Source organism: Canis aureus, chromosome 4 (assembly GCF_053574225.1).
Source record: "Canis aureus isolate CA01 chromosome 4, VMU_Caureus_v.1.0, whole genome shotgun sequence".
Taxonomy (NCBI): domain Eukaryota; kingdom Metazoa; phylum Chordata; class Mammalia; order Carnivora; family Canidae; genus Canis; species Canis aureus.
Window position 1 is genome coordinate 51,937,659 of NC_135614.1, and position 24,647 is coordinate 51,962,305.

A 24,647-nucleotide genomic window follows, 5' to 3' on the forward strand; every position below is an offset into this window, starting at 1 on the left:
ACAGAGCTCTGAATTCGAAGTGGGTAAATGATGACTTCCATAGGGATAGATAATTCTCTTTTAATGGTCCAGTCCCTTCCAGGCCTCCAAGGAGAATGAAGGTCGTATTTGAACCTAGGGATTAGATGCCGAGTTAATAATACCCATAGCTCTTCTGAAACAGAGGGAGGAGAGGGACTGTGTTCACTCACCACTACTAATTCTGTGATGCTAACCAGTGATAGCCTAAAGAGGCCACCAAACCGTTCCCGATATTTTTTCATCTCCAGGGAGCATCCTGACCAGACAAGGACCGGCTTTGGCAGTGAGAGTCTTCTACTTCGAGGCTGCACCATCAGAAACACCGAAGTGGCCATTGGCATCGTCATCTATGCAGGTCACTGACTTATGCTGTGCCTTCCCCACAACCTCCGTCCTTTATCCCCCCTAAATCCACTTTCAGTCAGTGGGAATCCACAACAGTTCTGAGGGGTACAAGAAACTTCCCATTTCTCAGCTAAGCAAAGTGAGGCTAGAATCACAGCAGCTTACTTGGTTCACAAGACGTGTACTTAAAGCTTTTTTTTTTTTTTTAATTTTTATTTATTTATGATAGTCACACAGAGAGAGAGAGAGAGAGAGGCAGAGACACAGGCAGAGGGAGAAGCAGGCTCCATGTACCGGGAGCCTGACGTGGGATTCGATCCCGGGTCTCCAGGATCACGCCCTGGGCCAAAGGCAGGCGCTAAACCGCTGTGCCACCCAGGGATCCCACAAGACGTGTACTTAAATTCCAAGCTAACATCACTCATCTGAACAGAAAGAAGGATTCATGCTCGTTCACCTCTAATGGTTTTGTGACAATAACTAAAGGCAGAATGAGCCTGAGGAGTAATCTCACCAAGTTTAACAGCTCCACCTTTTTGTGAAAGCTGTGCCTCATTTCTTCACCTATGCAAATGGAAAGAACATTTTGCTCAGCCTCATAGTGTACTCATGAGGATCAAATGACCCAACACATGAAACAAATTATGTCTAACACAGTGAGTGTTCAGTGGGTTTTAGTTGTTGCTTCTGTGATCATGTGTTTATTCATTTTGAGGTACTCTAGCTCTCCTCTCCACTTTGCTTTTGCTTTCTAATGGAAAAAAAAAAAGATAACAGCACTTCTCACGATGAATCTGAAGTCTTAGAGGGCCGTCTTGAGACTGCTGTATATCCAGTACTTAGCACCTAGCACTCGGAGGTTGCTCAATAAATTTCTGTCGTTACAACAACAACTGCAAACTCCTTCCTCTGTAGAGAAAGCACAGTCTCCCTGGAGTGTCTACCTTTACTGGAAGACCCTAGATTATCTTTTCCTGGACCTTTCACTCATTTGGACATTTTGAAATATTTTGTTATTTTCTTTGATTTGATTTGTTTCTAAATTCACAGAACCCCACTTTTAATGGATATGGAAGAGCATTTAAACATCAATCTACCCAAAGTTTCACTTTTTGGAACTGTCAAAGAAAAAAAAAGTTTTTAAAAAAATAATGTCCCAGTCTAGCTAGCTTTCCCTACCTTGGTGGAGGGGGATTGTGTTTGTCAGTTACTCTTTTCAAGGGTCTTTGGCAATGGAGTTCAACGCATTCTGGTAGACCTACTAATGATAAACTCTGAAGCAATCCCCACCCCACCAAAAAAAAATCCCACATCGGCCTGGAGTTTTCTTCTCTTCCTGATCAGAAGCAAAACTCTGAGTGAGTGATGAGCATAGTAAATGAGGGGGCAGGTTTGGGAGAGAGTGAATCATGACCCCGAGGAGTTAGGCTGTCTGGGAGTGAAATCTACTGGTTGGCTGCATGTTCCTGAGCATGTTGGTTAAGTTTTCAACACAAGAGGACTAATAATTCTCACCTTGTAGGGTTATAAGGTTCAAATGAGATTTTGAAAGGGGCTTAATACAGTACCTGCACATATTAGGCTCTCAAAAAGTGTGAGCAAAAATAGTGCTAATTGTTTTAGTATAATTATATAGAACAAGGGGTTCTCAACTTTGGCACTATTGACATTTTGTTCTAGATTGTTCGTTGTGGTCAGGGGCTGTCCTGTAGAATGTTTAGCAGCATCCCTGGCCTCAAGATGCCATTAAGATGTAACAACTCAAAATTTCTCAAGACATTGCCAGATGTCACCTGGGGAGTGAAATCACCGCTGGTAGAGAACAAATGGTCTAGAGTCATATACTCTCCTCTGATAATACAGATGGACAAAACAGAAGCACCTCAGGGCAAGGACCCAAAGAGGCCAAAATGAGCCTTCCAAATGAGAGATCCAGAAGGAAGAGGTCCATCACAGCAAACATTGATTGAGCCCCTATTGTGTATAAGGAGGAAATTTAGATACTTTGTGCATATTAAATCACTCTTCTTCCCCAAACACACACACAACTATTGTCTCTCATTCTTCATATGAGGAATTAAGGTACAAAGGGATTAATTCATCCAAGGTCATTTGTTTCCTGAGGTTAATTTCTTGTAACCCAATGTCAAGTCTCTACAGAGCCAAGCTCTGGCTGACTGTAGAGACCACATTCCAACCATTATACTATACTGCCTTCCCTGTCAGCCTGTTTACCTAAAAAAAAAAAAAAAAAAAGAGGGATCTCAGAAGGTAAGGAGCAGGTGGGTGAAGAGAGAGGTCTGAGGACCCCTGACGTGAGGTAAGCCTGAGGCAGGTGGGAAGGCCATGGTGCCATCAGTGCAGTCAGCCTGTGCTCATTGCTGTGGAAATCTTCCTCACAACTACAGCAACTTGAGTCTGATTAATAAGCCCAGAGTTTACTCACTCCTACTGTTTTGTTGCCACTTTAAAACCACAAGGCAACCAACTAAAGAGCATTAAAGCCATTCACTGCTGGTGCTGATATATTGGTTTTCTTTCATTTTACACAGCAAATATGTGGTGCTTCTTAATTTTCTGAGTAATACAGCATTGTGGTTAGGTTTAGCAGCCCCAAAGGTAGGCTCTATCTAAAGGCAAAGTCTCAGCTTGGCTCTCAGCTCTTAGTTTTATGGCCTGGAAACCATGAATTGGTAGAAGGGGAAAGAGCAGGAATCAGAATCCTGGGTTCTCAGTATGGCTCTGATGTTATGGCTCTTCCCCCTTAGGCAGAGCCTTCTACTCTTTGGTTCCCACTCTCCAACTGGAACAAGGGTAACTGGATGAGATTGGTAGTTTTCAAATTATTGTTGTTCTCTCTTTGAACAAAAGTTTATGCAGAACTCCAAGATAGGTGACGAGTGACTCAAAGTGATGCTGGGGTGGAGGCCTTTGGCCCCTTCCACTTACATACAAATGACACCAACACCTTAGACAAAGAAACTAGAATGAAAACTACTGGCCTCAAGCACTGTCCTGCCACAGGGCCTTGGCATATACTCTTCCCCCAAAACCAAGTTCTCTCAACTCATCTCTCTCCCTTCAGATCTCCCTTATATGTCACCTCCTCTGAAAAGCCTTCCCTGACCATGTTCTCTAATATCATCTCTTACTTATCAGCCCATTGTTTATTTCATGGGGCTTCTTACCAACTATAATTATTTATTTGTTTTCTTGAATATTTTCACCAAAATGTGAGTCATCTTTGTATCCTAACATTAGCCCATAACAGTTCCTTTGTGCAAATTAGAAAAATAGTCCTTGCTCCAGACAGCTTACTATCACTTGGCAGAAATTTATCGTGATAAACCTACAAATCTACAACAACCACAAAATGAAGAGTGTTTCTAGAGTTGTGCAGTGTACAACCTGTGCTTAGTAGCTCTGTCTGTGTGCACCACAGTGTCTGGTGTGGAAGGGATGCTCAGTAAACATGTGGTGACAAATTGTGTGAGACCTCTACAGCTGTTCTCAGCAATCTCCCTGACGCAGGAAAGATTTAGGTTAGAAGAAGCCTCTTTTCTATTGTAAGCTACTGTGAGAGCTAAGGATATGATCCAGGCCAGAGGAAGAAAACATAAGCTAAGGACTTATTACCTCATTTTCTCCCAAAGGCCATGAGACAAAAGCCATGCTGAACAACAGTGGCCCACGGTACAAACGCAGCAAGATTGAGCGGCGCATGAACACAGACATCTTCTTCTGCATTGGGCTCCTCTTCCTTATGTGCCTCATTGGAGCTGTAGGTATGGAATGTTCTGGAAAGAACAAGACCACAGTAATCTTCTGTTTCTTTAGGGAAGTTGTTTCAGCTTTCTGAGTCTTGATTTCTTCATCTATAAAATAGATTTAATAAAAAATAAATCCCACCCTATATTTTAATAGGATATCAATCAAATAAAAATGTTTGTGGGGGCACCTGGCTGGTTCAGTTGATAGAGCATGCAACTCTTGAGCTCAGGATCCTGAGTTCTAGCCCCACATTGAGGATGGAGATTACTTTAAGAAAAATGCTTATGAAAACCTGCTGAAAGTACTTAGTGCTCTAAATATTGGGAACATCATCTATCATTTATTTCTCCAAGAAATACTTACTGAACCCAAGCATTCTCTTAACATAAGAAAATAAAAGATGAATCAGTCTGAGGACTGGTCCTTAAAGAGCTCATAGTTTAGAAGGAAGGAGTCCAACACATGAACAGAATTGGTATAATCTGTCCTACACAGGGAGGGCTGCATGTAAGAATGTCTTAGTTGTCTATTTTTGCCATAAAAAGATAACAAAAATTTAGCAGTTTAAAATAATACTCATTTATTCTGTTACATCACTGGAGGTCAGAAGTCCAAAATTAATTTCATTGGCTTAGGTCAGGTTGTCAGTAGGCCTCACTCCTTTTGGAGGCTTTGAGGGAAGACTCTGTCCCTTGTCTTTTTCAGCTTCTAGTGACACCTTCCCATTTCTTCAAAGTCAATTGCTCCAATCTCTGCTCACACTTCCTCTCCTTTTTCTGTAGTAGTATCTTCCTCTGCCTCTCTTTTATAAGGGCAGTTATAATTATATCATTGGTCCCACCTGGATAATCAAGGACACTCTTCCCCACCTCAAGACCCTTAACTTAAATCTCATCTACAAAGCTCTTTTGCCATATAAGATAGCATATTGATGGAGTCAGGGAATTAGGACGGGGACATCAGAGGAGGCCATTATTCACCCTACTGTTGGTAATATGAGAACATCAGAGGAGGAAGTCTTTTTTGAAGAGGCGGATGGAGCTGATTCCTGAATGCAGTGGGCATTCACTACAGGAGGTAGGTGGCAGAGGCAGGATAGGAAGGGAGCTGTGAAAAGAGAGAGGTCACTCTTAGCCCCAGGAACAGCACAAGCAAAGCACAGAGGTAGGAAAGAATCATTTTATGCAAAGGAGCATTTGGCTTTTTGGTGTGACAAGAGCAAAGCCAAGCATGGAGACCTGATCAAAACTAGTCTGTGACCAAGTTCTATAACTGCTAAGTGTAGAAAGCTGCAGGAGGTATAGACTCGAATAATCTGAGCCATTTCAGTTAATTCTCAGAGTGTAAGCAAAGAGGGATACTTGCTCTTGCCCATTTATTCCAAGGATGGTCCTCAGTACCCCAAAGGAGACCCTAAAAAGAACCAGGGACAATCAGAAGGAAAAACTCATGTGCTGAGTCCAGAACCCCCTGCTGACCCCTAACAAGTGGGCAACAATGGTGTTTGCTCTTTCTTGGTCAGAAATTGTGCCTATCACTGTTCTTGGAAAATTGTGTCTGAAAGGATAAGACCTCCTAGGGCCCAGGGAGGTTTTGTGTGCCACCACAGAGGGGATGATGTGATTTAGTCTTGTGAGTAGCCTGGGGTTTTTAACTATGCTTCCCAGACGTGTCTAATGGCACTCCAGGTGAGGGTGGCTCACAGTTGGAATGAGAACACCCAGAGGGCCAGGGAAGCAGGGAAACAACACCATCCACGTGTGGCCACCTCCATGCCCTCAGAGACACTGCAAGAGCTGTTGCCTCTGCTTCAGAACAGGTTTTTCAGGGAATATCAGAGCTGGAAAGGACATTTCAGATCATCTCACTGTGTCTCCAGAGAAAGGAAGTTAATGATTAAAAGGTCACACAGTGAGATAAGGTACAGGCATACCAAAATCTGCTTGGCAGATTGCCCAAAATAATAAATTGAGAAAGTAACAGGGAGAGGCAGAGTTGTATGCTGAGAATCACAACTCAGACACAGCGACAGGCCTGTGGTGCTACCTAATTAAAGCACAGCCTCTGCTATGAAAGCTTTCAAATGAGTGCCATTTAAGAGTTCTCTATCACATGCTTACTTGGACTGTGTAAAGATGATGCTTCTTTTTTCTTTGCCCAGAATGCCCTCCCTATGCCTTTCCGATCACCTGATACCCTCCTGGTCTCCAGGACCCCTCAAGGGCTCCTTCTCCATGCAGCCTTCCCTGACTCCCTTTAAGGCCGGTGGTCCTTACTCTGAATCATGTATTTGTCCCTTAGTTATTTGCTCTATAATATTACCTCCAAATTACTTCATGTCCGTAAGTCTCCTTTCTTTTGTCATATATGATGGCACTGGACCCAACCTCCTGGGCAAAGAAGCATCTTGGGGATAGGACAGCATCTGCTATGCTTTCTATTCCCTATAGTTCCTACCCTGGGGCTGAGAGCATTATACACATTCAGTTATTCTATTTTCACAGTAACCCTACAGAGGAGGTATTATTACTAACTGACAGATGAGAACATTGAGATTCAGAAAGTTCTGTTGCACTTACTCTTATTAATCCTCACGTGATGGATGTTGTTATCCCCATCTGTGGACAAGGAAATGGGGCTCAGTCTGCATTTGGAGATATTGCCATGAGCTAGTTCTCTTAGCATTCTACACTCTGCATGGTCCTCTTACACTGTGTGGGATTTGTCCCTTTACATCTGGTGTCTGACTTAATGGGGACCTCCTCAAATACAAGAACTGAGACCGACTCCTTCCTCTTCCAACATTGATAAATGGCAACAGGAAGGATTGAGTGAACAGAGATATTGGTGGATAGATGTGTGGATGGATGAACTGTGGATGGATGGATGGATGAACGGATGGATGAATGGATGGATGGATGGATAAATGAATTGTGAAAGGGTGGATGGGTAATGGATGGACGGGGATGTGCATGGAGGAAGAAGAGGGGCTAGCTTACAAGTCTATCAAGATCCCCAGCCCTGCACTTTTCACCACACAACTGAAAAGAACTTGCATCCCTTTTCTCTTTCCAATGCCTGTATAACAGGACTTCATCAAAATATAAGTAATCAGGCAGCCCAGATGGCTCAGTGGTTTAGCACCTCCTTCAGCCCAGGGCATGATCCTGAAATCCCGGGATCGAGTCCCATGTTGGGCTCCTTGCATGGAGTCTGCTTCTCCCTCTGCCTGTGTCTCTGCCTCTCTCTCTCTCTCTGTGTGTCTCTCATGAGTGAATAAATAAAATCATACATATATATTATATAATATATATATGCTAATCTCCTCTGGGTAAGACAGACTTTAATGCCTATCAAGTGATTGAAATGTAGGGTATGTAAAGGACCCCTTTAGACAAATATACACACATACACACACAGAGACTATATAGAACAAGGATGGGCTCCTCTAAAGCTCACTCACTTTCAGGAATAAACTAAGGGCTGATATAATAGACCAATATAGAATCAAGTGAGGATTCTGGTTCATCTCTGGTTTTGCCCCCTCTCAGGTCACTGCCTCTGGAATGGGACCTTTGAAGAACACCCTCCCTTTGATGTGCCAGATGCCAACGGCAGCTTCCTTCCCCTTGCCCTTGGGGGGTTCTACATGTTCCTTACGATGATCATCCTGCTCCAGGTAGGAAGCCTTCCCTAGTTAGGGGCTCAAGAAGACCTGTGGCCAATACCTACACAACTTTGTGAAATTAAGAAAAAACAGTGCTGGCCCCAAGAAAGAACTAACTGAACTAAGATGAGAAAATTGGCATTGCTTTCTTGTGATCCTTTGAAAGTACTCACATTTGGGGCACTATCAGGACCAGCCCTACCTTGTAGAAAGAACATTGCCCCCCAGATAAGAGTGAAGGAAAACATTATTCAGGCTTTTAAGAGTAAGATTACAGTAGTGATCCAAGTTTACCTGTCCCTTTGCCAGATATAATAGAACAGGTAAAATCCTAATGACCTGGGAACAAAAAGAAGATAAAATAGCTCAGAGAGCTGTTAAGTCCTAAGGATTGGGAGAAAGAAACCAGTTTAGTGTTTTAACATCTGCTAGAGGGAGAGGGGGAAAAAGACAACTGGCCCTGTGGAGGAGAAAACACAAAAGCATAGAACAAACTTACAAGGAAGGGGCAGTATGGAATAAAAAGATGAATAAATTCTTCAGGCTCTATAAGAAGTTATAATCAATGAAAAGATGAGGAAAGTTGCTGTTTTGATGAAGCCCCATTTACATCAATTTATTGTAGTATTTGAGGGTGTTTTGTTGCCCTCTTTTCTGGTGAACTTTTTTCAGTTCATTCATTCATTTAGCAAAGCAATCCTTTTTATTTTTATCTTTTTAAGATTTTATTTACTTATTCATGAGAGACACAAAGAGAGAGGCAGAGACACAGGCAGAAGGAGAAGCAGGCTCCCTGTGGGGAGCCTAATTCAGGAGCCTAATTCAGGACCCCGGGATCTTGCCCTGAGCCAAAGGCTCGACCACTGAGCCACCCAAGTATCCCCAGATACTTTTCAAATTTGAGATGGACCATACTCTTCCTCTGCACAGAACCCTCCAGTGGTTTCACATCCACTCAAAGAGAAATGCACAGTCCTTATGGCAGTGAATGTGGCCCTGTGAGGCCCTTGACTTTCCCACTGGCCTCATCTCCTAGTAATGTCCTGCTCATTCATATAAGACCTGCTTACTCTTTCCCCTCAAATACCCAGCCTGCTCCTTCCTATTGCTGTCTTTGCCCAGAATGCTCCTCTTCCCACAGATAACTTCCTGGTTCACACCCTCATTTCTTCAGATTTCTGCTCAAAGGTCATAGTTCATAAAAGAGTCCCTCCCAGACCCCACCTTCTACCCTCCCGACTTCTTTTTTTTACTGCCTGATATATATTTCTTTATTTGTTTACTGGAATATGAGGTCGTCAAAGCCAGGGATTTTGTTCTGCTTGCTGCCATCTCCAGGACCTAGCACAGCAAGCACTTGGAATATATTACGTATGGAATCAGGAACAGTAATGAACAATGGGTCTCAATACATATAAAAGTGAGCAACAATACATATAAAAGTGAGCAAAAAAGTCTCTGTGCCCTTGGTGGCATAGAGATCTGAGGGGCATCAGGAAACTCTGGACAGAGGCACTAGAGCTCCTTACCCCCTAACCACTCAGTCATTAAACAACCAATGGTGAATTGAGTGCCTACTCCATACGAGACCTCCCTGAGTAAAGAAGGCACCTATTTTTCAAATTCCCCTAAGAATTCCAAGTGAAGCATGAAATTATTGACCTTTAGTTTCTCAGAGAAAGTCCATCATGTGAGCTGACTTCAGCTTTCCATTAAATACCTTTGCTACCCACTGGTGAGAGTTCTGAGACAGGGAACTGGTCTTGTCTCTGACTCTTTGGGACTCAATCTCCCTACAGGTGCTGATCCCAGTCTCCCTGTATGTGTCCATTGAGCTGGTAAAGCTCGGGCAAGTCTTCTTCCTGCACAATGACCTTGACCTGTACGATGAAAAGACCGATTTATCCATTCAGTGTCGAGCCCTCAACATCACTGAGGACTTGGGCCAGATCCAGTATGTCTTCTCTGACAAGACGGGGACACTGACCGAGAACAAGATGGTCTTCCGGCGTTGCACTATCATGGGCAGCGAGTATTCTCACCAAGAAAATGGTATGAGGGTTCCCAGGTGCCCTCACTACTCTTTCTAAATGAATTACCCTGCTCTCCTAAAAGAATAGTAATAAAAGACATTTTCCTGGTTCCCCACAGAGGTTTCCTGGCTCTGTGGCAGGTTGCTTCCTATATCTCTGTGGGCTTCCTTGTCCTAGATCAGTTCTGTCCTTATTGCCTATAAACTTTCCTTTGTTCACAAAGGCTATCAGCCATCTCCTGTGTGGTAGCCCTCCAGTCGGTCTTTGTTGCCATTTACACAGGATTTTTTTCCACCAGTAATGGACTGGGGACATGTCCAAACTATGAACCAGTTATACAGTGAAGAATTTTGGGGGTCACTTTACCTGACATGTGAGGACAGGCCTCAGTGTAGATGCATGATCAGATTCAATATACCCAGGAAAAGCCTTCCATGTTAACTGATCTTTTGGATTTTTACTGAGGCAGAGCTTTGACTTAGGGAGTATGGCTGAACAATGCCTGGATTGTCATCACACATGGATTGAAGGTGGCCTATAAAGCTGACCTGATTTCCTCAGCAGCCCTCCACCATCACCACCACAAACACATCATACACACTTTCTAACTAAGAGAAGAAACGCTCTCAAGAGAACAGTGTTCATTCTTTTAAGTGGGAGGAATGGAGAAGAAGAAAGGGGGAGATATTAGGGGTAGCTCAATCACATTTGCCATGGTGGTAACCATCATTTCAATGGGAGCTTCTGATCTCTTCTAAATAATAATGACAACTACCATGACAGGTACTTAGAGTATGCCAATCTATTTGACACATTATTTCATTAAGTCTTCAAAACAACCCTATAACTTGGGGGGTGGGGTTGTGTTTGTTTTTTAATTGTTTTAATTTTATTTATTTGAGAGAGAAAACATGAGTGGAGTTAGGGGCAGAAGGAGAGGCAGAGGGAGAAGCAGACTCCCCACTGAGCAGGGAGCCTGACACAGGGTTTAATCTCAGGACCCTGGGATCATGAACTGAACCAAAGGCAGATGTTTAATAGACTGAGCCACCCAGGTGCCCCTTAGGTATTTTTCTCTTTTTTCTCCTAATGGAGAAAATCGGGACATGAGTTTAGTCAAAGCTCAGTCACAGAGCTAGGAAGTATTAGAGCTGGATTTGAATCTGTGCAATCTGATGCACCCCACTTTCTCCCGTCAAGGTAGCCCCATTGCCCATGCTCCAGAGAAGCAGAGTGCTCTTACTCTGTGCTCTTTCCTCTACCCCTAAGGGATCCCCCCAGACCATGACTTGGCCAAGGTATGACTGGTGCAATAATAGGACTCCTTTCTTGCAGCCAAACGACTGGAGACCCCACAGGAGTTGGACTCAGACAGTGAAGAGTGGACCCAATACCAGTGCCTGTCATTCCCAGCCCAACGGGCTCAGGGCCCAGCAACACTGAGGGGCCAAGGATGGGCTCAGCCTCTGAGGAGGTGCCATAGTGCCCAGGTACCCATCCAGGGCCACTCACGACAGAGGTCTATAGGGCGCTGTGAAAGTTCACAGCCTCCTGTGGCCTTCAGCAGCCCCATTGTAAGTACCTTTTACTCTTTAAGTCGCAAGTGTCCTCTTTTAGGGATAGACAGGAGGGGGATCTGGGATATGAAAGAGAAAAGACTGTATAAACCCTGAAGAGCTCTCAAAATGGCAGCCCTTGGTCTTATTTGCAATCTGCATATGTGTTTTGTTGGGCACATACAATTCCTGTTCATTTTAAATGTTCACGCTTTAAAAATTGGGAGATATCAGATAAACATATAAATTTCTAGCATTTCTTTTTAATAAGGAATTGGAAAATTTCTCCACACTAAGCCAACATCTCCTTGTGGCAACAATTGGCTTGAATGATAGAGTTGATGCTCCTTAGATTGGGCATGTAGTCTTCTGTTCATCACAGACTATCCCCCTTCTCTGTTTAACCCCATCACTGAAGTGAGAGCCAGCAGCATGTCCGTATTGCATGGTTTTCCAAACTACAGTGAAAGGAAAGAGAAATAGTTGTTATGCTGATGTTTCTATAAGGTAGAAAAATAAGATGGGCCTTAAGGCTTGCAGGTTTCAAGAGTAATGGAAGAATATACTTTTTGTGATAATCAAAAAGAGTCTTAAATAGTTATAAAGCAAACATCTGTGTCAAAATTACCCAGCACACTTCATCCTGTCCCCTGTAGGGATTCAACTTGCAGTGTTGGTCTGGAACTTTTTGCATATGGTTTCTTCACATTTGATCCAAGGGTATAGCTATCACCAAATCTTTAGCATGTGAAAAAATTGAGTTTCTTCCCCAAGATTACACAGCATTCCCTGAAGGCAAGGCTAGAACTGGAGTTTTCGGACTCCTGTCCCCTTCTACTTTCTCTAGAATCTTCTGCTCTTAGAGAAAAGGCCACAGGGAGCCCTGGCTATATTGAACAATACCCACATCTTCTAAGAGAGAACTGTAGTACTATTATCCCATTATTAGAAAATTAGATTTTCAAAACTATCCTCATAATGAATTTCCTCCCAATTTTTATTTTCTCCATTAATATACACATAACTACATATATTTAACATTTTTGCAGTCATTGTACCTACAAATTAAAGGTTCTGGGGTTTTTAAAATCTGAAATAATATCAAAACTATTTTCCATGTTGCTACCTAGTTTTCATAACCTGGGACTGTGTTTTCTGACCGTGACAAAAAGGAAATTCTGTGAATCTGTGTTCTGGGTTATTACTTATTTAACTTCAGGTGAGTACAAAGTTGAGTTAACTCTCTTATGTTACTACCATGCACAGAAATGCAATATTAGCAAGGATGAAACATTAGCCATGTTTTAAGACATATGATGCTCATAAATACACAAGATCGTTATCCATCAATGCCTTTAGGAACTATTTTTTTATTTTTTTATTTTCTCAGGGTAGATAACAGGACATGCATATTGTTGCATCTATCTCTTCTTCAATTTAATTTTGTTCCCACTGAATGTACTGCTCTTCCCCTAGTTCTTTACCTAAATATTTGAACACTGCATTTAGTGACTTCTCACCAGGCACAGATTCTAAGTCTTGCACTGGATGTATCTTTTGGCACCTTCCAATTCTGGATGTCATGGGCATCCCATGTGCCTGAGAATGTCTCTCCCAAGATACACAGAAAGAAACAGGAAGCTTTCTTTTATAGATTTCAGTTGGGATGCATAGATCTGCTCCCCCTTGTTCAGCCTAACAAATCTTAGTAGCCCAGAAAAACTGCCAGCCAGTGTAACTTTCATTCAGGGCCTATCACTAGGACCTACAACTGTCACCAGCTGTCCTAAAAGTTAAATAGCATGATGTTTATGCTGACCTGCAAGGTCCTTTCCAGCTATAAATTAGGTGCATTTGGGGTTAAATGTCCCAGGTTTTCATCTCAGCTCCATCATCGTCTCTGAGACTTTGGTCAACCTACTGAGTTAGAACCTCAATATCTTCATCTTTTAAAAGGCTTATTATTCTATGTCATGAGTTTATTTTGAGGACTTAATTCTTAAAATCACATATTCTAGATAGATAACTAGGAGAAGTCTTAAATGATCTTTCTTAAGGAAAGCTGTATGCCTTCCACAAATGTTCATATCTGATTACATTGAATGGGAAATGAGAGTTTTCATAAAATGCGATGTCAAGCCCTCTCCCCTGAGATTCTGGTATATTTGATCTAGGGTAGGCTTAGACATTCATCTGTTTTATTTTTGATGATTCTACTGAGCAACCAAGATCAAGAATCTCTCTAAGCCTAGCACTATGCCACTAGGAAATAATCTTCACTTGGCTCAAATAGGCATCTTCTATAGCTTGAGAGGCATTGGCTAAAGGGGGCTCTGATACTAACCTATAAAATATTTGTAGCTGGAGTATCAAATCCTTGAATTAATTCATAGAGAATATCTATGGCAGCCCCAGGTGGACCTCCTGGCTCCTGCCCCCACCAACTCTTGCCAAACTCTCCAAGCTTGCATCCTCTTCCACCTGCCCATCTGGCATCCAGTCGGATTGGATAATAATCTCTTGGCACCACCAATTCTTTACCTTCCCTTTGTAAATCAGTCAGAACTTGCCTCTAAAACATCCACAATGTGGGGATCCCTGGGTGGCTCAGTGGTTTAGCGCCTGCCTTTGGTCCAGGGCGTGATCCTGGAGTCCCGGGATCAAGTCCCGGGATCAAGTCCCGCATCGGGCTCCCAGCATGGAGCCTGCTTCTCCCTCCTCCTGTGTCTCTGCCCTTCTCTCTCTCTCTCTCTGTCTGTCTATCATAAACAAATAAATAAATCTTAAAAAAATAAAAATAAATAAAATAAATAATAAAACCTCCACAATGCCAAATCCTGGCAGAGCAAGCATCCTACCACATTCTAGAGAAGCCGGTTGTCGGTGTCCTTGGAACTTTGCCCTTACCCAAAATAAAATGATCATCAAGGCTAATAGCAACAAAAGCTGGCTTTTTTTTTTTCTTTTACTACAAAGAACAAGGAAGCCATGGTTAATACTGCCTAATTGGCTGCTATAAAATCTGTGGCTTTAGGGTGGGGATAATACACATAGGAGAGTAATGAGTTCTAAGCCAATGTTTAAGAGTACTAGCAGATGGAAAATGAAATGCCTTTTTTTTTCCCCTGGTGTGTAAGAAGCCAAGATTTAAGCAGAGAGTCTTTGTTTAGAAGTGCCACTTACAAAAGGTTTTCTAGAACCATCAGACCAAAGAATATCTTCCTAATCATGAAATTTGCATTGGGGCCACTTAGGTTCCTCCAGATGGCACCACCACTTCCTTCTTGTGGGCATGGCCTCTCCCACCTGTCTGGAGAGAATGCAATAGAGAAAAGTAAAGGAGGTGTCTTTGGCCTCTGCCTTCTTTTCTTAATCTTGGTCTTCCTTCCTTTCTTTGAAAGAGATGTGTACAACATTCCAGTCTGCTCCAAGCTGGTGGGGACAGCCCACAGATACACACTCCCACTCAAAAGTTAGATAAGAGTCCCGATTTAATTAGCCAAGCATACAAAATCTTTTTGGAAGTCATGTGACTACACAGGGCAGGAACAGATGAAGCCTATGTCAGCTGTGCCTCCCTTAACTTCCAGGGTACCAGAAGGTGGCACACAGCTGCAATTACCCTGTTCACAAGGAGTGGAGCTTTGCAAAATCTGGAAAACTCCCTTCTTGTTAGACCTCTTAGTTTCTTTCCTTGGGACTTACACCGCTTTTCAGGAAAGCTGATCTTAACAATCCACATGCTTCTATTTAAACAAATATTTGTTAACATTGAGTTCCCTCAATTCTTTCTTGAATGAAAGGCACCTCAATGTCACAACCTCAACCTGGGCAAAAACATCATTTTCCTAAACCACAGTTCAGCCTCTAGCTCCCCAGGAACCAGGAAAGCTTGTTTTCATGGTAGTGACATAACCACATAGTTAAGTAAGTCATGGGAAGTCATTAAAGGTCAAATGGTAAAAAGTAAGTCTCTTTCCCTTTTCTGTTCCCCACAACCCCAGTGACAACCATTATTTGCAGTTCCTTGTGTATGTTCCAGAATTGTTTCACCTATATAGGAGCATACAACTATGGTAAACACATAAGCACATCCTTTACTGCAATTAAGAGCATGCCCTGCACATTATTTTGGACTTTTGCTTTTTACCTAGTGAATCTAGGGGACTATTTCATATATGTAGACAGACAGATGTTCAATGGAGAGCTCCCTCATCTTTTTTTTTTTTTTTTTTTTTTTTTTTTTTTTTTTTTTGGTGACTGTTAGAATTTGTTGAATGGCTGAGCCATTGTCTGTTTAGACATGTGTATTTTTCTATAGTATTCATTCTTCAAGCATAATTCCTAAATGATATGTAACTTTTTCATTTCAATTGATACTTCCCAAGAGGTTTCATTAGTTTAGACACTCACCAACAACAAATAGAAGGGTCTGATTCTGTTCACTTCTGCCAATTCTGTGTATCTACTCAGTATCTACCTTTCTTTGGAATAGCCTGGTATTTATTGTCAAATATCGAGTAAGCATCCACAACATGGCATATACTGTTCTAAACACTGGGGTGAAAGGTTTAATAGGGCATTGTCCCTGATTTCAGGAGTTACAACCCAATATAGAGGAGAGAAGAATACCAGTGCCTACAGAATGCTCCTCTTGCTGCTGGGTAGATGGGTGCAGAGGTGTAGGAGGAGCCCAGAAGAGGTCCACCTACATCAGATGAGGCCTCAGAAGGGCTTGCTGGAAGGGTTGGCACTTGAGCTGAATTTGAGACAAAATTAAAGGTTAACTAGAGCAAAGAGAAGACCATCTAGTAGGGAGAGGTGAGGAATGAGAGTGACATGGAGAACTGGGGTTTTGAAGAGCAACTAGAATAGAAGGTGCGGATGGCAGAGAGGTTGAGGAGATAGAGGCTTGGGAAGAACCAAGCCACAAAGATTTTTCTTCCAGGCTAGGCACTGGTGTTCCTGTTTATCTCCCCTGCTGGCTCCCTGGATTCCTATAGCAGCAAACTGTTACACCCAATGAGTGATAGTTGCCAATGTGAACTTGAATGAGTTATTAAAACTGAGAAGAGAGTAGCAGATTAGAGGTTAACCTACTTTCCCTGGTCTTCAATGTGTGACATACTTCAGCCATGTAGCACACATTGGCCATATAAATTCCTGCTACTCAAATTGGGGTCCTAGGATCAGTGGCATGAGCATACTTGAGAACTTGTAGAAATGCAGATGCTTGGGTCACACTTCCAACCCCCTGAATCAGCATCTGGAGTTAAACAAGATGCCCAGTTGATTTGCATACATGTTAAAGTTTGGAAAATACTGGCATCATGTTTAAGGGTTCAGGTGTTGGCACAAGGAGGCAGAACTGGATTCAAGACCCATCTTTCTTACTAATTTTGTGACCTTGGACAAGATACTTAAATTCAGTGAGCCTCATTTACCTTCTAATTAAAATGGGAGAATAATAGTACCTATTTCAGTATTGCCATGATGACTAAATGATGTACATGAACACACTTAGCAAAGTATCTGATTTTGTTGTAAATTATCTAATCTAACAATAATAATAGGATTCTTGAAGGTATAGTATGAGGTCCAAGATCACCTTCATCAAAAAAGGTTTGTATGATATTTAGGTGTTCTGCAATAGAAAGAAATCCAGCCAATTGAGTGCCTGGCTGCCACAAAGCTCTAATCTTAACAGCCACAAAGCTCTAATCTTAACAACCGGTAATCCACAATTTTATATTTCTTTTCCTTCAGAGAAATAGACTAGCCAAAGAGTCCAAGGGTGGCTGGGGGCACTGGTTTCTCTGAGTCTCCTAAGTGCCAAGTTCCTAAATGTTAATGGGCCAGACAGGAAACCAATGGGCTGTGGACAAAGGGAACCATGAAGAACCTTGCCCTGTGAAAACAGTGTATGGTGACTAGATAAAGCTTCACTAACATCTGCTGCTGACACCTGCAGGCTGGGCCTGCTGCCAGGGACAGAGAGAAATAGGCCCTTTGCAGAGATTTTTTTTTTTTTTTTTTGTAATATACTGCTGTATGATTGGGCTGAAATATACCGAAGAAGAGTTTTAACAAAGAGATCCCGTGAGTTGTTCATCAGTGGTGGCATAACATGGTGTCCCAGATAGGAGTCAGTCAACAAAGATTTGAGTGCTTGCAGTCTACCAGGCACTGGGGACATATCATGGACTGTCTCTGCCTTTATGGCACTCATAGACTAAAGGGTAAATGAACAAGCAATAAATAACCATTAAATCGTTTTAACTGTGTCACCATTTGGAAATACGTAATGCATAGCTTAGAGCAAAGCAGTGTGTTGTCAGAAGCTGGGAGTCAGGTGGTGTGAAAGCTGCCCTAGTTCTGACCCTAATTCAATGTGTAGCCTTGAGTGGTTCACTTCCGTCCTCTCTGACATTCAATTTTATCATCAGGAAAATGGGAGATTTGGCTTTGATGACCTCTGAGCTTGTTTGCAACTCTGTGTATCTGTAGTAAGGGTTAAAAGCATCCCATTCATATATACCCCCAGCCCCAAATGAAATTTTTTTCCTGAAAAAAGAAGATTTCCATAATCCCTTTTATAATATCACAGACTATCTGCTGAGCCCTAAGGATTAGATATATAAGCCTATTAGTTGTGCTTGGGATGCCGAACACTAAAGATGCTGGCTGTCAGCAAGTAACAAAGGCTACTTCCTTCTTGTGGGGGATCTTGCCTGGCACAGAGGTTAAGAGCATGGATTCTAGTTGGACTACCTTAAATCAAATAAAGGAGTCTTTTTTTACTTACTGTGTTACTTTTGGAAAAACACTTTATCTCCCTGGGCAGCAGTTTCCTCATCTGATACATGGGTAACCATGAGGATAATAGTACTCAACAAATAATGTTGCTGTGGAGCTGCAGTGAGATAATGGATGCACCCAGAATGTAAGAAGTACTATATGAATAGCAACTATCATTACTACCTTAAGAAATGAGCTCAGAGCCCTTTGAGTGATGATGGTACACTGATAACAGGAAATGGGTGAAACCTGGAATCTGGATGGCTAGGGGAGTTTGCCTAAGAGTATTAATAAGGGAACACAGCTACTTTACCATGACCATGGAAAGGAAGACTCCAGGCTTGCAATCAGAGGGTCTGACATCTGATACTGACTCACTGAGTGGCATTGATTAGCTCAGCCCATCTTTCAGGATTTCAGTTAAGTTAGAACTGTGCAAAGTCAATGGGGTCACGTAAATGACATTGCTTAGAAAAGTAGAAAGAGCTTTATCAATGTGAACTCCTTCTAGGAAGACTGCATTCAAAGGTAGAAAAGTTGGATAGTGCATGCTCCCTTCCTAGGCTTTCTGAAAATAGTGACACCATATGGTATAGATGGTCCACCACTGCTTATCACAAGGCAATGAGAAGAAATCCAGACTTGATGCAGTTTCACTAGCACTCTTCCTTTTAATAAGTACTTTTTTTCTGGATTTTGTCTGATGGTATGAACCAGAGGAAGTGTAGTGTTGACTTTTAGAGAGCACTCCAAATAAAGGCTGGAACATTTTGTTCTAGTCCATTTCCCTTCACCTCCCTCTGCTGTTGGAAAGCCCAACTCTCATCCCTGCAGGAATCAGGCACCCCACCTGGGTATCTGGGTTTCCTCTCCTATGCTCTTACTTGTGCCAGCAACACCAGGGAGAATAGAGTCTGACTTCTGGAGTCATTGCATTTGCTAAGCAGAAAAGACACAGTCTGAGGACTCTTTATCCACAGGGTTTTGTTTCTTTATTATTATTTTTTAAATCTCAACTTGGGTTCTTATTTGTAAAACCTGCTAGCTCATTGGCACTCAGTCTTCACCCTGAACAAATTAATCAAGAGTCCTTCAGTCCGTCCTTTTCAACCATTGAAAAACTTTCTTCTAAACTTTAGTTAACCAGTGAACTATGAACACTGATATAAATGGTTTTGTGTGGTAATTTTTTTGCATGATGGCTCTTGTCATATCTGTTAACAGCTGGTGTTTGTTGAGCTTCTGCTTCAAACAAAGCAATAGTTGGGACTGTAGTATGTACAGCTTTGTGGAAAATGCAGTCTCTATCTCAAGGCTCTTACCTTGTCTCTAAAGAGATTCCACATGGATATAAGAAAACTGAATTTAAAATATAGGTCAATATGTGGTGCATTCCAAAGGGATGGTACAAGTGGCAGTTTCTACAAGGATGTGAAAAATTGGAAACCCATGAGTCAGATCCTGCCCACAGATTTTTCTTTAAAAAAAAAAAAAATGAGTTCTCACATCATCACTCTTTATCTTGAAAAATCAATAGATTAGGCAAACTAGGCTAACACCAGAGCACCTCATTAGCAGAGCAGTTGAAACCTTTTAGGTAGGGTAGGACTTGCCAGGTTTCCCAACCCCTGCCACCCCATAGTGTCCTCATCTGTACCTTGGCTCACTTCCCTCATTCACCTTAACTGCCTGACTCCTATGGACATTCTAAATTCAAAATATGCTGTTGTGGCTCAGAAGACTGGGAACTTATCGTGGGCTGGATAAGATCTCATGGACATATGGGACTTCTCATGGCTACTGAAGTCTAGATAGGATTTTGGTAGACAGGAGATCGCTTTTCAAACAAGGTATAATCTGAGGTATTAAAAGGGAATATCCAGAAGGCAGCAAACAAGCCAGCAGGCTGAGCCGAGGGTCTGCATGGAGAAATGGTGGGAGTAAAGAATGGGAGTGCAGACTGTGGAAGAATTTAGATGCCAGACTGTATTGACTATGCTAAATATGAAGATCTCCTGAAGGTTTTCAAGCTCAAAAGTACTTTGAGAGAAATAATGTTTTAGGAAGATGCATGGCTAATTCATATGAAAGATTAGAAAGAAAAGAGGTGGGAGGCAGCAACATCACTTCAGAGGCTGATGCAGAAATCCAGATTTGAGGGCTAGAGGTCTGCTCCTGGCTGAAAGCATCAGCAATGAAGGGCAAATGGTGGGAAGCCACTGTGAGGGAAAGAGTGCCAGAGTCTATAACATGCAAGTTTGAGGGAAAGGGAGGAAATCACATAAGAACGCACTGACCAGGCCTGTGGAAGGGGGAGATGTCCTAGAGGCAGGACTTCAGGGAAGACTGTATTAATCTTCCCCCAGGTATACAAAGAATCTGCTAGAGGGGCCTTCCTCCCCAGTCCCTTCAGGAAAGATTTTTTTTAAGATTTTATTTATTTATTCATGAGAGACACAGAGAGGCAGAGACATAGGCAGAGAGAGAAGCAGGCTCCATGTAGGGAGCCCAATGTGGGACTCAATCCCGGGACTCCAGGATCATGCCCTGAGCCAAAGGTAGACGCTTAACCGCTGAGCCACCCAGACATTCCAGGAAAGATTCTCATTGAGGCATTTCTTTCTCAGGAAAAAGATGTGACTCCAGATAAAAATCTACTGCCCAAAGTGCAAGATGCTGCACTGTGGTTGGAGACATTGTCAGACACGAAACCTGCCAAGACTTCCCTCTCCACCATCTCCTCCATTGCTGACTTCTTCCTTGCACTAACCATCTGCAACTCTGTCATGGTCTCCACAACCACTGAGCCAAGGCAGAGGGTAAGGATCACTGAGGGTGGGTGGTGGAAGGGATGGAAGGAGATCCAGGGGTAAGAAGTAAAGCCCTGAACAGAGAGACAAGACTCTTGAGCCCTAGTCACAGGAACACCATGTCATCACCGTGAGACCTTGAACAGATTTCTTATTTTTTCTGGGCCTTAGTTTCCTCATTTTTTAAATAAAATGGAAGAAGTCCTATATGAGCTTTCTATATGATTTTCAAATTCTGTATCTGTCTATAGGGTAGGTATTAAGAGTTAATATTTACTGAGTACTTGCTTTGTGCCAGGCTCCATGCCAAACACATCACCTGCATTATCATTTAATCATCACAATCCAAAAACCCGATGAGGTATGTCCGTAGATTTCACAAATGGAGACACAGTGGTTCAGAGAGTTTCAGCAACTTAAAGAAGGATGTATGATTGATACACAGCAGAACCATCTGTACAACTCCATGATAATATCACATTATACTGGTCTCTGCTTTTATGTGAGGGAAAAATAATATAAAATTATTATTATTATCATCATCATCATCATCATCATCATCATCACCACCATGGGTGGGTGAAGTTCTGCCAATTTAGAGACAATGCAGCTGGATGGCCATTTTTAGAAGTTTATACTCCGAATTGTTTTTCAGTACTAAAGATAGATTTATCTTCAATTATCCACAAACTCTCACCCAAGCTCCCTTATGAGTGATACTGGTGGTAATAATTGAGTATTATAACTGGTACCTATGAAATCAAGAAAACAGGGTTCACCCAGGTACCAACCAGAGTCTCCCATTATTATACCTAGATCCCAAAACACTCTGAAAAGGCATTCCAACCACTGAAAACTCACAAAGTTATCACAAAATTTTAGGGAGTTTTGGGAGGCAGGAAATGTTATCTGAGAAATTAATTCTACTTTCAAGAAAGAAAGAAGTACATTTTGAGAAGGACAGCATCCAACCTCCAGTTTTCAAGTTATTGAGACATTAGCTGGCAGGTAGCTCAGGAGTTCAATCTCTGGAGCCCCACAGACTCAGATTTGCTGAGTCTCACAGAGGAGAGAAGACTTGCCCATAATTGCTGAAACCCCCAAATAATCCATATATTACAAAATGAGCTTCATATTCTTCCATAAAACAGCTTAATATTTTTTCCAACACTGAGAGTTAATGTTCCACTTCCCTTCTTTGACTACAAGGTCACCATGCCACCCTTGACCAAGGCTCTGGGGACATCCCTGGAGAAGATTCAGCAGCTCTTCCACAGATTGAAGCTTTTGAACCTCAGCCAATCATTCTCATCTACTGCACCCTCTGATATCGACCTGGGGGAGAGTTTGGGGGCCAACATGCATACCACAGACTCAGAAGAGAGAGACGATGCTTCTGTGTGCAGTGGAGGCTACTCCACCGATGGTGGCTATAGGAGCAGCACATGGGACCAGGGCGACATCCAGGGGTCTGGATTGGATGCTTCCTTCGAGAAGGTTCTGGAGGCCCCAGCTCTAGGACTGGCCAGCCCTGAGCTCTATTATGAAGCTGAGAGCCCTGATGAGGCAGCCCTGGTACACGCAGCCCATGCCTACAGCTTCACGCTGGTGTCCCGGACACCTGAGCAGGTGACTGTGCGCTTGCCCCAGGGCACCTGCCTCACCTTTGACATCCTCTGCACCCTGGGCTTTGACTCTGTCAGGAAAAGAATGTCTGTGGTTGTGAGGCACCCACTGACGGGTGAGATCATCGTCTACACCAAGGGCGCAGACTCGGTTATCATGGACCTGCTGGAAGACCCAGCATGCGGTGAGTCCCACCTCACCAGGGCTCCAGGAAGAGGGCTCCCTGGTTTAAGAGGCAGCACAGGACAGTAATAACGAGGGTGGGTTATAGTGTCACTTAGTCCAGCAGGTCCTAACTTGAACAGAAGCCACAAGATGCTTTCCTCAGAGGAGATTCCTTAAATCATGCTGCATTCTGCACCTCCTTGCTCTGGAGAATTACAGTGCTCATGAGCTTATTAAAGACTTAGGGCAGTCTTATACTGGAGAAACCTCTAACTTTATCCTATTCTGCTTTTCCAAACATTTAAACATAGATTATCTGTACACAATTTTTTCCTACCAAAACACCCATTAATATTTGCTAGAACACACTGTGGTCCTAACTCTTAGTTTTATAGAGAAGCCAGCTGAAACCAGGGAGGGAAGTGACTTAAGAGAGGTACACAGATAACCAGTGGTAAATTCTAGGCCCAGGTACCTTGAATCTCAGTTCAGAGCTCTTTCCATGCCACCAGAACTCCGCACCAGGCTCAGTTTGCTCTGGGAAACCTCAGGTGTCCCTCTTTGTCATCCTTTTCCCCAGCCTCCCCCAAGTGGATTTTCATAAATTTGAGCCAAGCCAGAAAAATGTTCCAAAGTCCCTACATATCAGTGTCCAATTTTGGAGCAGCATGAATTAGTGTGCAGACGCTTTCTGATTGCTAACAAGAAGAAGACAGTTATGGGGCTATGATTCTCCCAGGATAGTAGATTCCAGCCAAGCTTTAGAATTGCCCAGGCAGCCCTGTGCCTCCTGCATTATCAGCTGTGGATCAAAGCCAAGAGGTTCATGGGGATTGATGAGTGTTTAGAATGGGAAGGGAGCTAATTAGGTCTCTTCATCCCCAGACTCTGGCAAACTGAGTGAATTTGGTATTTCTGAGTCAAGGGAACCACGGCACTCTATCCCTGGGCAACAGCCATCCAAGCTGCCCTGGAGATGTTTTTTTTAATTTGTTCCTCACCTGATTCCAAATGGATTTGGAGATGCTTCCAATAAAAGACACATACACAATATTACTATAAAAATTGAGAACTCTTTGAAAAGGAGGGAGGAAAATAACCCTAGGTAAAATATATTTAGAGTGTCTGAACATTCAATTTGATCCTGAGGCTCCTGGTAGCCTAAGCAAAAAAGTAAACTCCAGGTCACACAGGTAGAAGGCAAAAGGATTTTATCTCAGGGAGCTAACATTTTTGAAAATAAAATATTATAGATAGTGCACAATAAGCACAGACTGTGCTTAAGGCACCAGAGAAAAAGTAGTATTTGAAAAATGAGATAATTTTTTAAAGGATTTTTATATTGGATAAAAACAGCCTTGGAATTGTATCAGGGAAAAGATCAGAGCTTTGTTGGACTTCCTTATATTTATATTACTGTAAAGAATTGTATGTTTAATTTTGCATCATAGGGAGGGAATAGATGAGATACACAAAACCTGTTTACTACATAGGGCCTCAAGATTCCAGCCCCAGTAAAGAAGGATTCTGAAGGCTTTTCCCAGCTCAGCTTTACACAGTGGCAATCAGTATCTGATTAGTGATGTCGGTGACACCTTAGGTAAAGGAGGTGGAAATGGCATCAATCCTGCCCCATGCCCACCAACCGAGGCTGAAAAATTCTTTTTTGTTTTTAAAGATTTTTATTTATTTATCTATTCATGAGAGACACAGAGAGAGAGAGGCAGAGAATAGGCAGAGAGAGAAGCAGGCTCCCTGCAGGGAGCCTGATGCAGGACTCGATCCCAGGACCCCGGGATCACAACCTGAACCGAAGGCAGACACTCAACCGCTGAGCCACCCAGGTGCCCTGAAA

At 42.6% G+C, this 24,647-nt stretch overlaps 2 protein-coding genes across 14 annotated transcripts in view; one reads left to right on the forward strand and one right to left on the reverse strand.

Annotated features, from left to right (window-relative positions):
• The window catches only part of ATP10B (ATPase phospholipid transporting 10B (putative)), a 304,309-nt gene that overhangs the window by 240,938 nt on the left and 38,724 nt on the right, over positions 1-24,647 (forward strand). For all 12 annotated transcript variants that reach the window (XR_013378278.1, XR_013378277.1, XM_077895646.1 and 9 more), the window contains 7 exons: positions 270-376; positions 4,020-4,151; positions 7,689-7,816; positions 9,604-9,856; positions 11,173-11,411; positions 20,819-21,010; positions 22,211-22,811. Coding sequence is in view for 10 of the 12 variants with exons in the window: in XM_077895646.1 (XP_077751772.1) it covers positions 270-376; positions 4,020-4,151; positions 7,689-7,816; positions 9,604-9,856; positions 11,173-11,411; positions 20,819-21,010; positions 22,211-22,811 (1,652 nt within the window). In the remaining 2 variants the exon portion in view is untranslated. The remainder of the gene's footprint in view (positions 1-269; positions 377-4,019; positions 4,152-7,688; positions 7,817-9,603; positions 9,857-11,172; positions 11,412-20,818; positions 21,011-22,210; positions 22,812-24,647) is intronic.
• Positions 11,641-24,647, reverse strand: part of LOC144312707 (uncharacterized) — a 48,506-nt gene continuing 35,499 nt past the window's right edge. Inside the window, exons 5-7 of one of the 2 annotated variants that reach the window (XM_077895649.1) lie at positions 16,036-16,152; positions 14,577-14,703; positions 11,641-11,851 (exon numbers count right to left, since the gene is read on the reverse strand). In XM_077895649.1, coding sequence (XP_077751775.1) covers positions 11,803-11,851; positions 14,577-14,703; positions 16,036-16,152 — 293 coding nt within the window. In that variant the 3' untranslated portion in view covers positions 11,641-11,802. The remainder of the gene's footprint in view (positions 11,852-14,576; positions 14,704-16,035; positions 16,153-24,647) is intronic. The other variant, XM_077895650.1, reaches the window with a different exon arrangement.